Source organism: Trichogramma pretiosum, unplaced genomic scaffold (genome assembly GCF_000599845.2).
Source record: "Trichogramma pretiosum strain Unisexual culture from Peru unplaced genomic scaffold, Tpre_2.0 scaffold27, whole genome shotgun sequence".
Classification (NCBI taxonomy): Eukaryota; Metazoa; Arthropoda; class Insecta; order Hymenoptera; family Trichogrammatidae; genus Trichogramma; species Trichogramma pretiosum.
The window spans coordinates 1005403-1016441 of record NW_019641694.1 but is presented as its reverse complement, the minus strand read 5'-3'; the positions used below and the strand labels follow the sequence as shown (position 1 = coordinate 1016441).

At 43.0% G+C, this 11039-nt stretch overlaps 2 protein-coding genes and 1 pseudogene across 2 annotated transcripts; 2 read left to right on the top strand and 1 right to left on the bottom strand.

Annotated features, from left to right (window-relative positions):
• Window positions 1–807: 807 nt before the first annotated feature.
• On the top strand, window positions 808–6436 carry LOC106660525 (glycogen phosphorylase). The gene is made up of 8 exons (XM_014383509.2): window positions 808–1050; window positions 2793–2894; window positions 2963–3389; window positions 3464–4094; window positions 4174–4288; window positions 4357–4887; window positions 4962–5291; window positions 5350–6436. Exons 1-8 carry the CDS (start codon window positions 808–810, stop codon window positions 5503–5505), a joined length of 2535 nt encoding a protein of 844 aa, XP_014238995.1. The 3' UTR covers window positions 5506–6436.
• Window positions 6437–6713: 277 nt separating this feature from the next.
• Window positions 6714–7777, bottom strand: LOC106660529 (annotated as a pseudogene).
• A 237-nt stretch (window positions 7778–8014) lies between these two features.
• On the top strand, window positions 8015–11013 carry LOC106660528 (galectin-8-like). Its single transcript, XM_014383516.2, has 7 exons — window positions 8015–8280; window positions 8782–8867; window positions 9140–9350; window positions 9430–9627; window positions 9694–9782; window positions 9861–10052; window positions 10131–11013. The coding sequence occupies exons 1-7, from the start codon at window positions 8191–8193 to the stop codon at window positions 10273–10275; spliced, it is 1011 nt and encodes a 336-aa protein (XP_014239002.1). The 5' UTR covers window positions 8015–8190; the 3' UTR covers window positions 10276–11013.
• Window positions 11014–11039: the final 26 nt, after the last annotated feature.

The following is an 11039-nucleotide window of genomic DNA, read 5'->3' as shown; positions in this document are numbered from 1 at the left end:
TTTTTATAGATAAATCAAAGGTATGTTAAGACATAAAGGCATTGAAAGGAAAAGAAAAAAAAGAAAGAGAACAATACCCAATTTTTCCGTTCAATTAACTACACAACTGTTGAGGGTCAATTGATTTTTTCTGAATTATTTATTGTTAATCAACCGGATCATGAGCTAAACATATTATGCAATGAAAAAGCCACAGAGAAGCATAAGCAGCCTTGTATCGCTTTGAATATGATCAAAATTACGAATAAAGAATTTTTCATTTTTGAAAAATAACCAAAAACAAAAGCAGTAGTGGTCGTTTATTTATGCAGCCAGCACAGAGCCTTTTAGTTGGGAACAACGATACAGAGAGCAAAGAGTGGAAAAATTGACGCGTGGATCCGAGTGACGACGATGAGGCTTTGGTTTGAAGTTGGCGCTGTGCATGTCCACCAGCGCAGGCGCGACCTCTGGCAAGGTGACATCAACCCCTTGGCAGATCGTATAGCAAATTGTGCATACAAGCACAAGTACAATGCGACGTAGGTATATGTCTGTGCGTTACGCGTGTAGTATATCCGTCCCAAAGCAAGAGTATTGCATGTATCGTCGCCTCAGTGTAACAATATACAGCCGGTTTGGGATCGCGCGAAGCTGAGCAGCCAGCAGCGCAAGCCACAATCCGCAGCGCGTCATTCGTGCTCGGCTCGTCGGCCGAACCGAACCAGTCTTTGCTGCAATTTTTTACGTTCTTTCAAACTTGTTTCTTTTCTATTTTGTAAGAATTTTGAATTTTCGTTGCTCGCGCGTAAATCGGCAGGGCAAAAGATGTCGTTGAGCAAGGAGGACCACGAGAAGCGCAAGCAGATCTCGGTCCGCGGTATCGTCGACGTCGAGAACGTGGTGAATTTCAAAAATACCTTCAACAGACATTTGCACTACACCCTGGTGAAGGACCGCAATGTGGCCACCTCGAGAGATTATTATTTCGCCCTGGCCCACAGTGTCAAGGACAATCTCGTCTCCAGATGGATCCGCACGCAGCAGTACTACTACGAGACCGATCCCAAGGTACATATCGCCGCAATTATTATTATTACCACTATTGCTCGTCGACGCGGCCTTAACATTCATTCTCGGCTCTCTTGGCACGTTGACACTTTTGCGCACCGATACATGTAGCTGCGATATACGATATAAATACGATCTATAGCGACTGGCTAGCGGAAAAAAATGTTACATACGCGCTCGGTAATTTTTATCGCGAGACAATCGAATCGTCTGTGCCTCGAGCAGGGACAGATAGAGATGGTCGGTGGCGAGCGTAAACAAGCGACAATTACAGCGAGTACACGAGGCGGAGCAGTTTATTTCGGTACGGGCGCAAGAAAGCGACTGAGCAAGTTTCATAACGAGCTTGCTCCTTTTTTTTTTCGTCGTCGCTCGATTCGCGCACTCGAGCAACGTGTTCGACTATGCGAGAGCTTTTGCGAGTGCACGCAGCTACATAATAAACGAATGTGCAAATAAAAACAAGCTGCCGGCCTCGCTCTCGATATATCTCGCTGCAGGCTGCGCTGCTGCTTGTACCTTCGCATAATTTTCCCTTGGCAAATTTTGCGACTTCTATATGCATGAGCGGCACGTGACCAAGACGCCGAGACCCGACACGCAGCTTTGTATAACGTCGTTCGGCTGATTATGCACGTCTGAGAACGATAGGTTGCCTCTGTGAGTGAACTTTGTCTCGATCGAGCTGTTATCGAGAGAGAGACAGAGAAAGAGAGAGTGACCGACGGACAGACGGATCGAGTCGAACGCCCAAGAATGAGCAGCAGAATTGCCAGCGAACAATGTTGCGTTGCAACACGACGCAGTCTAAATTAAATTGCCAATATCTCGAAACTAACTCACACCTATCGATCACTTTGCGTTTAGATGCACTGCCAATCAACGCCGATAATTCGTAATGAACCGATTTTATGTCACTCGCCCAATGAACTAACGATTTTTTTCCGTAACGATGATTATACATGGAAGCGGAAAACCACACGACTCGATGCTTGAAAGCTCGGACGACTATTTTGGACATTTGGCTGATCTCGCTGCACGTGGCGCTAAGATGCAAATGTAGGCACAAAAATCTCGATCATTATATTTTTCCCGATAAGACAGTCGTGATTATGGCGTTTTTATTTCTTCGACACACTCACGGCCTCATCTCTCGGACTCCGATAAAGCTGCTAATCGATTTATTTATATTATTGGACTCGCATATTTCACGACACGCTCGAGCTCGCTGTTTGCAATTTCGAAACAAAATTAATTTACACCGTTAGAAAGAGAATTGATTATACTCGTTCGTTTGTGTATTATAGGTAAATGAACAAGTGCGCATTAAAGACGGACCGTTAACATTGCTCTCGCAGTTTTTCTCCTTGAGTTATGCTTGCCAGTTTACACGTATTCGGCGAGATTTTCCACCTTCCGCTATAAAACGGCGCGCATCACGAGCGTTGGACGCGCGACTTTTTGGCACGCGCTTTTGCTTGTATTGTCAATCTTTTCCGAATTTCGCGTTATGTAACCAAGTCGGATCGGCCGAGCTTTGCTGTTCGATATATAAAACAAGGCAGACTTATCAGGCGCCTTAACAATCTATGCATATCTAATTATGCATTCTTTTTTGAAACGATAAGATAAAGATAATTAATAATCGAAGGATTGTTTTCGTCCGTAAGTTGATCTTGGCGACCTTGGCGCTTATCTTATAACTATAGCGAATTTTTCAAAACGTTTCCTTCTATTCACAGAGATGTTACTATCTGTCGCTGGAGTACTACATGGGAAGAACCCTACAGAACACCATGATCAACTTGGGCATTCAGGGAGCTTGCGACGAGGCCATGTACCAGGTGAGCTTGCAGCAAACGACAGAGAAAGGTCGATCGATCGGAGTGATTGTAACGGAGCTTTTGACTAGTTGGGCCTGGACATCGAGGAGCTGGAAGATTTGGAGGAGGACGCCGGCCTCGGTAACGGCGGTCTCGGTCGACTGGCCGCCTGCTTCCTCGACTCGATGGCCACGCTGGGCCTGGCCGCCTACGGCTACGGCATTCGCTACGAGTACGGCATATTCGCGCAGAAGATCAAGAACGGCGAGCAGGTCGAGGAGCCCGACGAGTGGCTCAGGTACGGCAACCCCTGGGAGAAGGCTCGGCCGGAATTCATGCTGCCGGTCAACTTTTACGGCCACGTCATCGACACCCCCGAGGGCAAGAAGTGGGTCAACACTCAGGTGGTCTTCGCCATGCCCTACGACAATCCCATTCCCGGATACAAGAACAACGTCGTCAACACCTTGAGACTCTGGTCGGCCAAGTCGCCCATCGATTTCAATCTCAAATTCTGTGAGTACGATCGACTCGATACTTTTAATTAACGACCAGGAGCGATCGTTGAGCTTGGCTCTCTCTCTCTTCAGTCAACGACGGCGACTACATTCAGGCCGTGATCGACCGAAATCTCGCGGAGAACATCTCGCGCGTGCTCTACCCCAACGACAACTTCTTCGAGGGCAAAGAGCTGCGTCTGAAGCAGGAGTACTTCATGTGCGCCGCCACGCTGCAGGACATCATTCGCCGCTACAAGTCGAGCAAGTTCGGCTCGCGCGAGCACCACCGCACGGACTTTGACGCGTTCCCCGACAAGGTGGCCATACAGCTGAACGACACGCATCCCTCGCTGGCCATACCCGAGCTCATGCGCATCCTCATCGACATCGAGGGCCTCAGCTGGGAGAAGGCCTGGGACATCACCGTGCGCACCTGCGCCTACACCAACCACACGGTTCTGCCCGAGGCCCTCGAGCGCTGGCCCATCAGCATGCTCGAGAGCATACTGCCCCGCCACTTGCAGATCATCTACCACATCAACTTTTTGCACCTCAAGCTCGTCGAGGCCAAGTATCCGGGCGACATCGATCGCTTGAGGCGCATGTCCCTCGTCGAGGAGGAGGGCGAGAAGCGCGTCAACATGGCCCATCTGTCGATCGTCGGTAGCCACGCCGTCAACGGAGTCGCTCGGATTCACTCGGAAATCTTGAAAGATTCCGTGTAAGTAATCTCTTTCTCTCTCTTTTCTCGCAAATTTCAACGTTCGATCTGTTCATCCTCTTCCCTCGTTCGTCCTCAGTTTCCGCGACTTTTACGAACTCAACCCTGAAAAATTCCAAAACAAGACCAACGGAATCACTCCGAGGAGATGGCTGCTACTCTGCAACCCCAATTTGTCCGACGTCATCGAACAGGTGAGTGTTTGCCCGATTCCAGGTCTCTACGCGACCAAACACTGATCGCGTTCTTGATCGTTTGGCAGAAAATCGGCAGCGAGTACGCCGTGCACTTGGACCAGCTGACTCAGCTGAAGCAGTGGGCCAAGGATCCGGGCTTCCAACGCGCCGTCGTCAAAGTCAAGCAAGAGAATAAGATGCGTCTGGCGCAAATGCTCGAGCGCGACTACGGTGTCAGAATCAACCCCAACTCGATTTTCGACATCCAAGTCAAGCGCATTCACGAGTACAAGCGCCAGCTGCTCAATTGCCTCCACGTCATCACTCTGTTCAACCGCATCAAGGCGAATCCCAACGCACAGGTGGTCCCGCGCACCGTCATGATCGGCGGCAAGGCCGCGCCCGGTTACCATCTCGCCAAAAAAATCATCAAGCTCATCTGTAGCGTGGGCAATGTCATCAATAACGATCCTATCGTCGGAGACAAGTTGAAGCTCATCTTTTTGGAAAATTACCGAGTCACTTTGGCCGAGAAGATCATTCCAGCTGCCGATCTTAGTGAACAGATCTCTACTGCCGGTACCGAGGCATCTGGCACCGGAAATATGAAGTTCATGGTCACTAATTAACTCATCATTTTTCCCATTCAAACGTACTAGCTTGACCCTTGACCACCGAATTTTACTTTTAGTTGAATGGAGCCCTGACGATCGGCACGCTCGACGGAGCAAACGTCGAAATGGCCGAAGAAATGGGCAATGATAACATCTTCATCTTTGGTATGACAGTCGACCAAGTCGAAGCTCTCAAGAAGAGAGGATACAACGCCTACGATTATTACAATAAACTGCCGGAAGCGAAACAATGCATCGATCAAATTCAGGGAGGATTCTTCAGCCCCAACAATCCCGGAGAATTCCAAGACATAGTCGATATGTTACTCAAGTGGGATAGATTTTATCTGCTTGCTGATTTCGAGGATTACATCAAGTGCCAAGATCGAGTATCCAAGACTTATCTCGTGAGTCACGATTGTCAATTTTTCATTTCATCTAGATTTATTGACATTTTTTCCGTAGGATGAAACCAAGTGGGCAGAGATGGCCATTCACAATATCGCGTCGTCTGGAAAATTCTCTTCCGACCGAACGATCGCCGAATATGCGCGAGAAATCTGGGGTGTTGAACCAAACTGGCAAAAGTTACCCGATCCACATGATCCAGCAGGTATATAAGTTGATGATCTCCTTGGATGAATTCGTGATACTTTTTTAAAAAATAAAAACAAAAATCATATAGTAATTGACATCTCTTATCATTCATCAATTTGAATGACATGACTCTCTCAGATGGCATACAATTTTATCCTTAAATCGCGTTGCACTAATTATATAATTTATCTAATTTCAAGTTTTAGACATTGAGATTAAGTAGACCGTAACGAAATTAAATATTTGCGATTTTCAATTTGTTATTCACATACTCGAGCTTAATAGCGATATTTTAATTTTTTTTGAATTGCCCTTTTTAATTTCACTTTATTTACCAATATCTTTTCATTTTAAAATTTTGATTATTACTGTTATCATTATTATCACAAGTTTTTATTTGTATAGCTTATAATAACGTTTGAAGATAATACTATCATTTTTAAATTTTATACAAGAATGTTTACAGTTATTATTCAACTTTTTTGATCTGATTTCTTCTTGAAACTTTTCTATCTTCTCAAAAATTGTGATAGATAGATCAATTATTGTTTTATCAAACTACTCATTGCCATTATTCATGATGCTTTTAAGTTACAGAAATGAATAAGATAACATTGAACTCAATGATTTTTTTCACATACTCATTGAAAACCATTGTTTAGAATTTTAATATATTTTTCGTTCCTGTCAGCTGAAAAAATCTTATGAGATCAGTACACAAAGCATTACCTGTTGCTATTGTGTTTTATATGAATATTATGTACAACTTTTAATTAACCAATGAACTTGAGATGTTATTGTTTTTCAAGATTTTAAATATAAAAAAACATAAAAAGTCAAATGAATATTTAAATAAAAAAGGCTGATCTACTGTTACCATTTAAGACCAACAAAATTAATCAATCCATTTTTGAATAAAATGTTGTTGATCAAAAGAAGTAAAAATTATGTTAGTGAATAAAAGAATTTTATTGAAAAAGTATTCTTGTAAGTTTCTTTAGAACCTTCTGATATAAAATGGAATTTGATATAAATTGATTATTTTGTAGATTGCACCTTTGCATAAACTAATATCTTTTGATATTTATGCGAATTCATCATAGTTTTCAATTCAAATGGTTTGTGAATTAAGGTATAATCTATCGCAAGCAATTTTCAGAAAAGAAAACATCTATAAATTTTGGAGTCATGGGTGACTTATTAGCCAAGCTAATAAAAGTAAACAAAATGCAAATGTTTGAGGTTTTCAAAATTTTAATAGATTTAAAAAATATTTACACGCTGTTTCAAAGCTTAAGCAATGAATTCGTAGGGGATTGGTGCCAACATTTGTGGTTCGCCTTTACCCTTGACGATATGCGCTGGTCTAGGTTGAGCTGGTTGTCTCTTCAAACAGACCTTGGTTTTGTTCTTCTTAGCTTCCAATCTCAACTTTTCGTTTTCCTTGACTCTTCTCAAGAAATCGTCTCTACATTTGCTGTGCTTAACGTGTTCAATGCGAACATTGATTCTCTTGGGTAGGATCTTACCCCTGACCCTCTTGTTTACGATGATACCAAGGGCATGTTGTGTCACATTGAAGACGCGTCCAGTTTTGCCGTGATAATCTTTGTATGGCATGCCCTTCTGGATGGCACCATCACCCTTGATATCAACAATGTCTCCAACTTTGTAGACTCGCATATAAGTGGAGAGGTGGAGGGTACCCCTTTTGCGGAATCTCCTGGAGAAGAGATCCCTCGTTCCACGACGATAACCTTTAGAGTTAGTCATGTTGATCTAAAAATAGAAAAATATTACCAATGAATAAAAATGAAATGTATTTCCTCTGCCTGCCTGATTTGAATAGCAGAAATGTTAGGTTAGAGACACAAATCAACCCGATGCACTGTGTAACGTTTTTCTTTAGTAATTATTTTTAATGCAAAGTAGCCGATTAAATTAAATGCAACGAGGTTTATTGAAAAATCGACGGAAATACTTTATTCTCAATTGATTATTATGTATAAAAGTACAGAATACGGCAAAAATCCGGCCACGCACGTGCCGTATTTACTTTGGACGTATGTGACACATTATGAACAATTTTTGTAAAAGTAACGAACGAAGTATTAATTGCATTTTCTAAATTTGTTCCAAGTTTGCGTAGTTATCACCAAAAATTGCAGTTTATTTAAATAAAAAATGCATATAAATAAAACTCACATCTTCTTCGACAGCGTTACACTGTAAGAAAGAGAAAGAAAGAGGTTGCTCGTCGGCATGCGTGGAACACGAGGCGCTGCTTGCAAATGCCAGTGATATAATTGGTGGAAAAAATTAAACGCGGACTGATTCAAATTTACGATTTACTCGTAAATTAAATAATTATTGAACTCGTTCGTTCGCTCATAAACATTAATGGTCGATGAGAAATTTAGGCTCTTGGTGTGCATTAATTTTTTCTTTAAAGAAAAGTTAAATTTTAATTTACATCAGCATATGAATGATAAAGTAGTTTTTTTATGAAGGTTTGACAGTTTTACCGACGATCGCTCCAGTCACTGCCTCGAGAATGACGAGCCGAGCTGTGTTTATATTTGTGTCAGATAGCTACTGTGTAAGTATGATATAGAAGCTGTCAGCTGCATAGAAATAAAGTTTGTGGCAGTGTCTTTGAGGAAATGCCGAGGTGAGGAGGGGCCGATAGCGAGGCTTGTGCGTTGAAGCATGTCCCGCGAGTGGCTCCGGGCCGTAGTCGCTCGGCGCAACGAAGCTCTGAAAAATTTCCAATTCAACGACGACGATGCCACGCCGGTGGTAAGTCTCCAGCCCTCCAGTCCAGTTACATTATTATTTGCCTCGTGGCCGTGGAAAATTGCCTCGAACGTCGATGGCTTGCCTCGTTTGCAGACAAACAGGTATTACGTCGATCGCGGCGGGATCGTATTGCGAAGTTGTTGTTGTTGTTGTTGTTGCGGCCAGCACGGCCCTCGACGAGCTGTCAATTGCGTACGCGGCGCGAAAAATTTGAAACACGACGAAGAGCGCACAAGCTTATCAGTACATATTCAGTGGCACTAATTGCAGCCAGTTGTAAGGACATAATCTATTTTTCAGGTCGCTTTATCGAAAATGAAGCTAGTTCAACAATTGTTTTCTAGAAATTCGCTCGCCGAACGCAACAACTGCTTTAAATCGAACTCGGCTCTAGCGCCTTTAGTTAATATGCTTTATACACCTCTGTTATCTGTTTGTCCTTGACACAACTTATCGTAATTGAATATCAATATACACGCAACGTTTGCTTACCGTTTGCAGAACGTATCGACGCTCTTCAAATTGAACAATTTGACACCGACATCGGCGATCATCGTCATTGGATACATTCCGATCGACGCCACGCGGTGAGTCATTATCCAAAACTGTATTGATTTTTTTTTAATTTAAGTGGATGTACACCGTAACGTTGCTGCACGTGTATAATATGAACTATATAAGTGAAATGCGTCGTCAAGGTTACGAAAAAATTGTTTAACACAATTGACGCTCTAGATTTTGGGCGAACGGCGATGCTCTCGTTGCACGACTCGTGCCCGATCAGCATCGTCGAAAATCGGAGCCGCGCAAAATTTCGATTGAATTTCTGAAGAAAAAAAAATTGTCCACCTGTCCACAGATTCTCAATAAATTTGAAATGCCGAACGTCGGGAAACATAGCGCTGCACTTCAATCCTCGCCTCGATCGCGGCTACGTCGTGAGGAACACTAAACTCAAAGGATACTGGCAAGATGAGGAGACCTGCTCGCCAATCAGTTCTCGCGGTTACATATTCCGGCGAAATTCTTACTTTCACGTCACGATATTCTGCACCCTCAACGAATTCCAGGTGATTACTTTGTGCTTTGTCGAGTTCGTGGAAATACGGTCAAAGTAGAGTTTAAACAAAAAAAATTACAACTTCACAGATCGCCATAGATGGAGAGCATTTCTGCGCGTTTGCGTATCGACTGCCGCTCGAGGATGTCATCGGGCTGGAGGTCAACGACGACATCGAGGAGGCCAAAGTCCGTCAAACCAACATCGACGTGTATCCCGATCCCCAGATCTGCCAACCGATGAGATGCTTCGAGCTCCGAGACAACAGTCCGCTCGACAAAGATCTCGTGAGTTTCTTCCTTCTTTCGTGCTATGACAGCACCGAAACTCATCGCTTTTTTCTCGTCTTGCAGAAGTTGCCGATCGTCATCGATCTACCGAAGGGTTTCGACGTCGGCTCGCGTCTCATGATGAAAGGAAGACTGAAATTACTGCCACATTCGTGAGTCGATTTTACTTAATTCAACATACGCTAAGAAGCTGGCAGTAAACACACGCTGTCGATCTCGTTATCCTGCAGATTCTACATAAATCTTCAGAAAGGGAGAATGATCTACCCTCACCCATCGATAGCACTGCATTTAAATCCTCGCTACCACTACGGTAATCAGCCGTCCTGTATGGTAATGAACTGCTGGAGTAACGGCGGTTGGGATCGCGAGGAGCGTCACGACGGTCAGACCTGGATGCCAGGACGCGAATTTTTACTGTCGTAAGTTCTGACGATACGCCTGGAGAAGCTGTGCGATTCTCGCATGCCAATGATGTTTCGTTTGTTCGCTTGCTTCAGAATCCGCTGTGAACACGAGAACTACGTGATATGGCTGAATGACAAAATGATCGGCGAGTTCAGGCACAGACTTCAGCCATCGATCGTCGACACGATACGGATCACGGGCGATCTTGTACTTTACGAAATACTCGTCTCTTACTGAACGACAGAAAAAGGCCACGGCGTCGATATTTTCACGACGATCCATTCGTAGAGAGCGGCTTTTTTAATTTTTTTTTTTATTTTATTATTTTTTTTTTTTTTACTGAAACAATTTGCTTATTTCTCTTTTCTTTCCTTCAACTCAAGTCAAGAATCGGATAGCGATCAAGTTTAGCAATCTTCGCTTTGGGCGAAGTTCTTTTTTATGTATATTTTTTCACCTTTTAAGCTTTTATATCTTCCCCATTTTTCTTTATTGTAATGCTCTCGACGAACGAATCGTCTGCGAAATATCTACCATGGAGATCAGGGTATTGCGCTTGTATATTTTTAGGCGCACCGTCTTTCTCTTTCTCTATCTCTCTATTTATCTCTCTTTCTCTCAATAACTCGAGATTCGATGCCAAAACTAACATGTAATGTAACGACTAAATATTTATATACTATTAGATTACTCGTGAAAATTATTGGACTAACATATCATTCCAATGCAATCGTTTGACGCCAAAAATCAAACGTATGATGCGGCAATACATATTTACTTATTTTTTCTTTTATAAGAATTTATTTAATTTTGTTTAATTAATCTCTTTTCTTCTTTTTTGCTCATCTCTTTATGTACAACGTATGTAAAGAAGCGTGTGTTATAATTATACGAGACGCGCCCGTTTCGTATTCTGTTATGTACGAATCAACACGTCGTGTAACGAAGAAAAAATAAAAAAATGTTTACATTCAATATTTGTACAAGCGTGCGTTTGTCGT

Bases quoted from the DNA above. Each gene is read 5' to 3' on its own strand.
- LOC106660525 (XM_014383509.2), top strand. From the start codon at position 808: ATGTCGTTGAGCAAGGAGGACCACGAGAAGCGCAAGCAGATCTCGGTC. The intron at 2,895-2,962 runs GTGAGCTTGCAG...GCTTTTGACTAG, and splicing joins GCGACGAGGCCATGTACCAG to TTGGGCCTGGACATCGAGGA. The intron at 3,390-3,463 runs GTGAGTACGATC...CTCTCTCTTCAG, and splicing joins CGATTTCAATCTCAAATTCT to TCAACGACGGCGACTACATT.
- LOC106660528 (XM_014383516.2), top strand. From the start codon at position 8,191: ATGTCCCGCGAGTGGCTCCGGGCCGTAGTCGCTCGGCGCAACGAAGCT. The intron at 8,868-9,139 runs GTGAGTCATTAT...ACCTGTCCACAG, and splicing joins ATTCCGATCGACGCCACGCG to ATTCTCAATAAATTTGAAAT. The intron at 9,351-9,429 runs GTGATTACTTTG...ACAACTTCACAG, and splicing joins GCACCCTCAACGAATTCCAG to ATCGCCATAGATGGAGAGCA.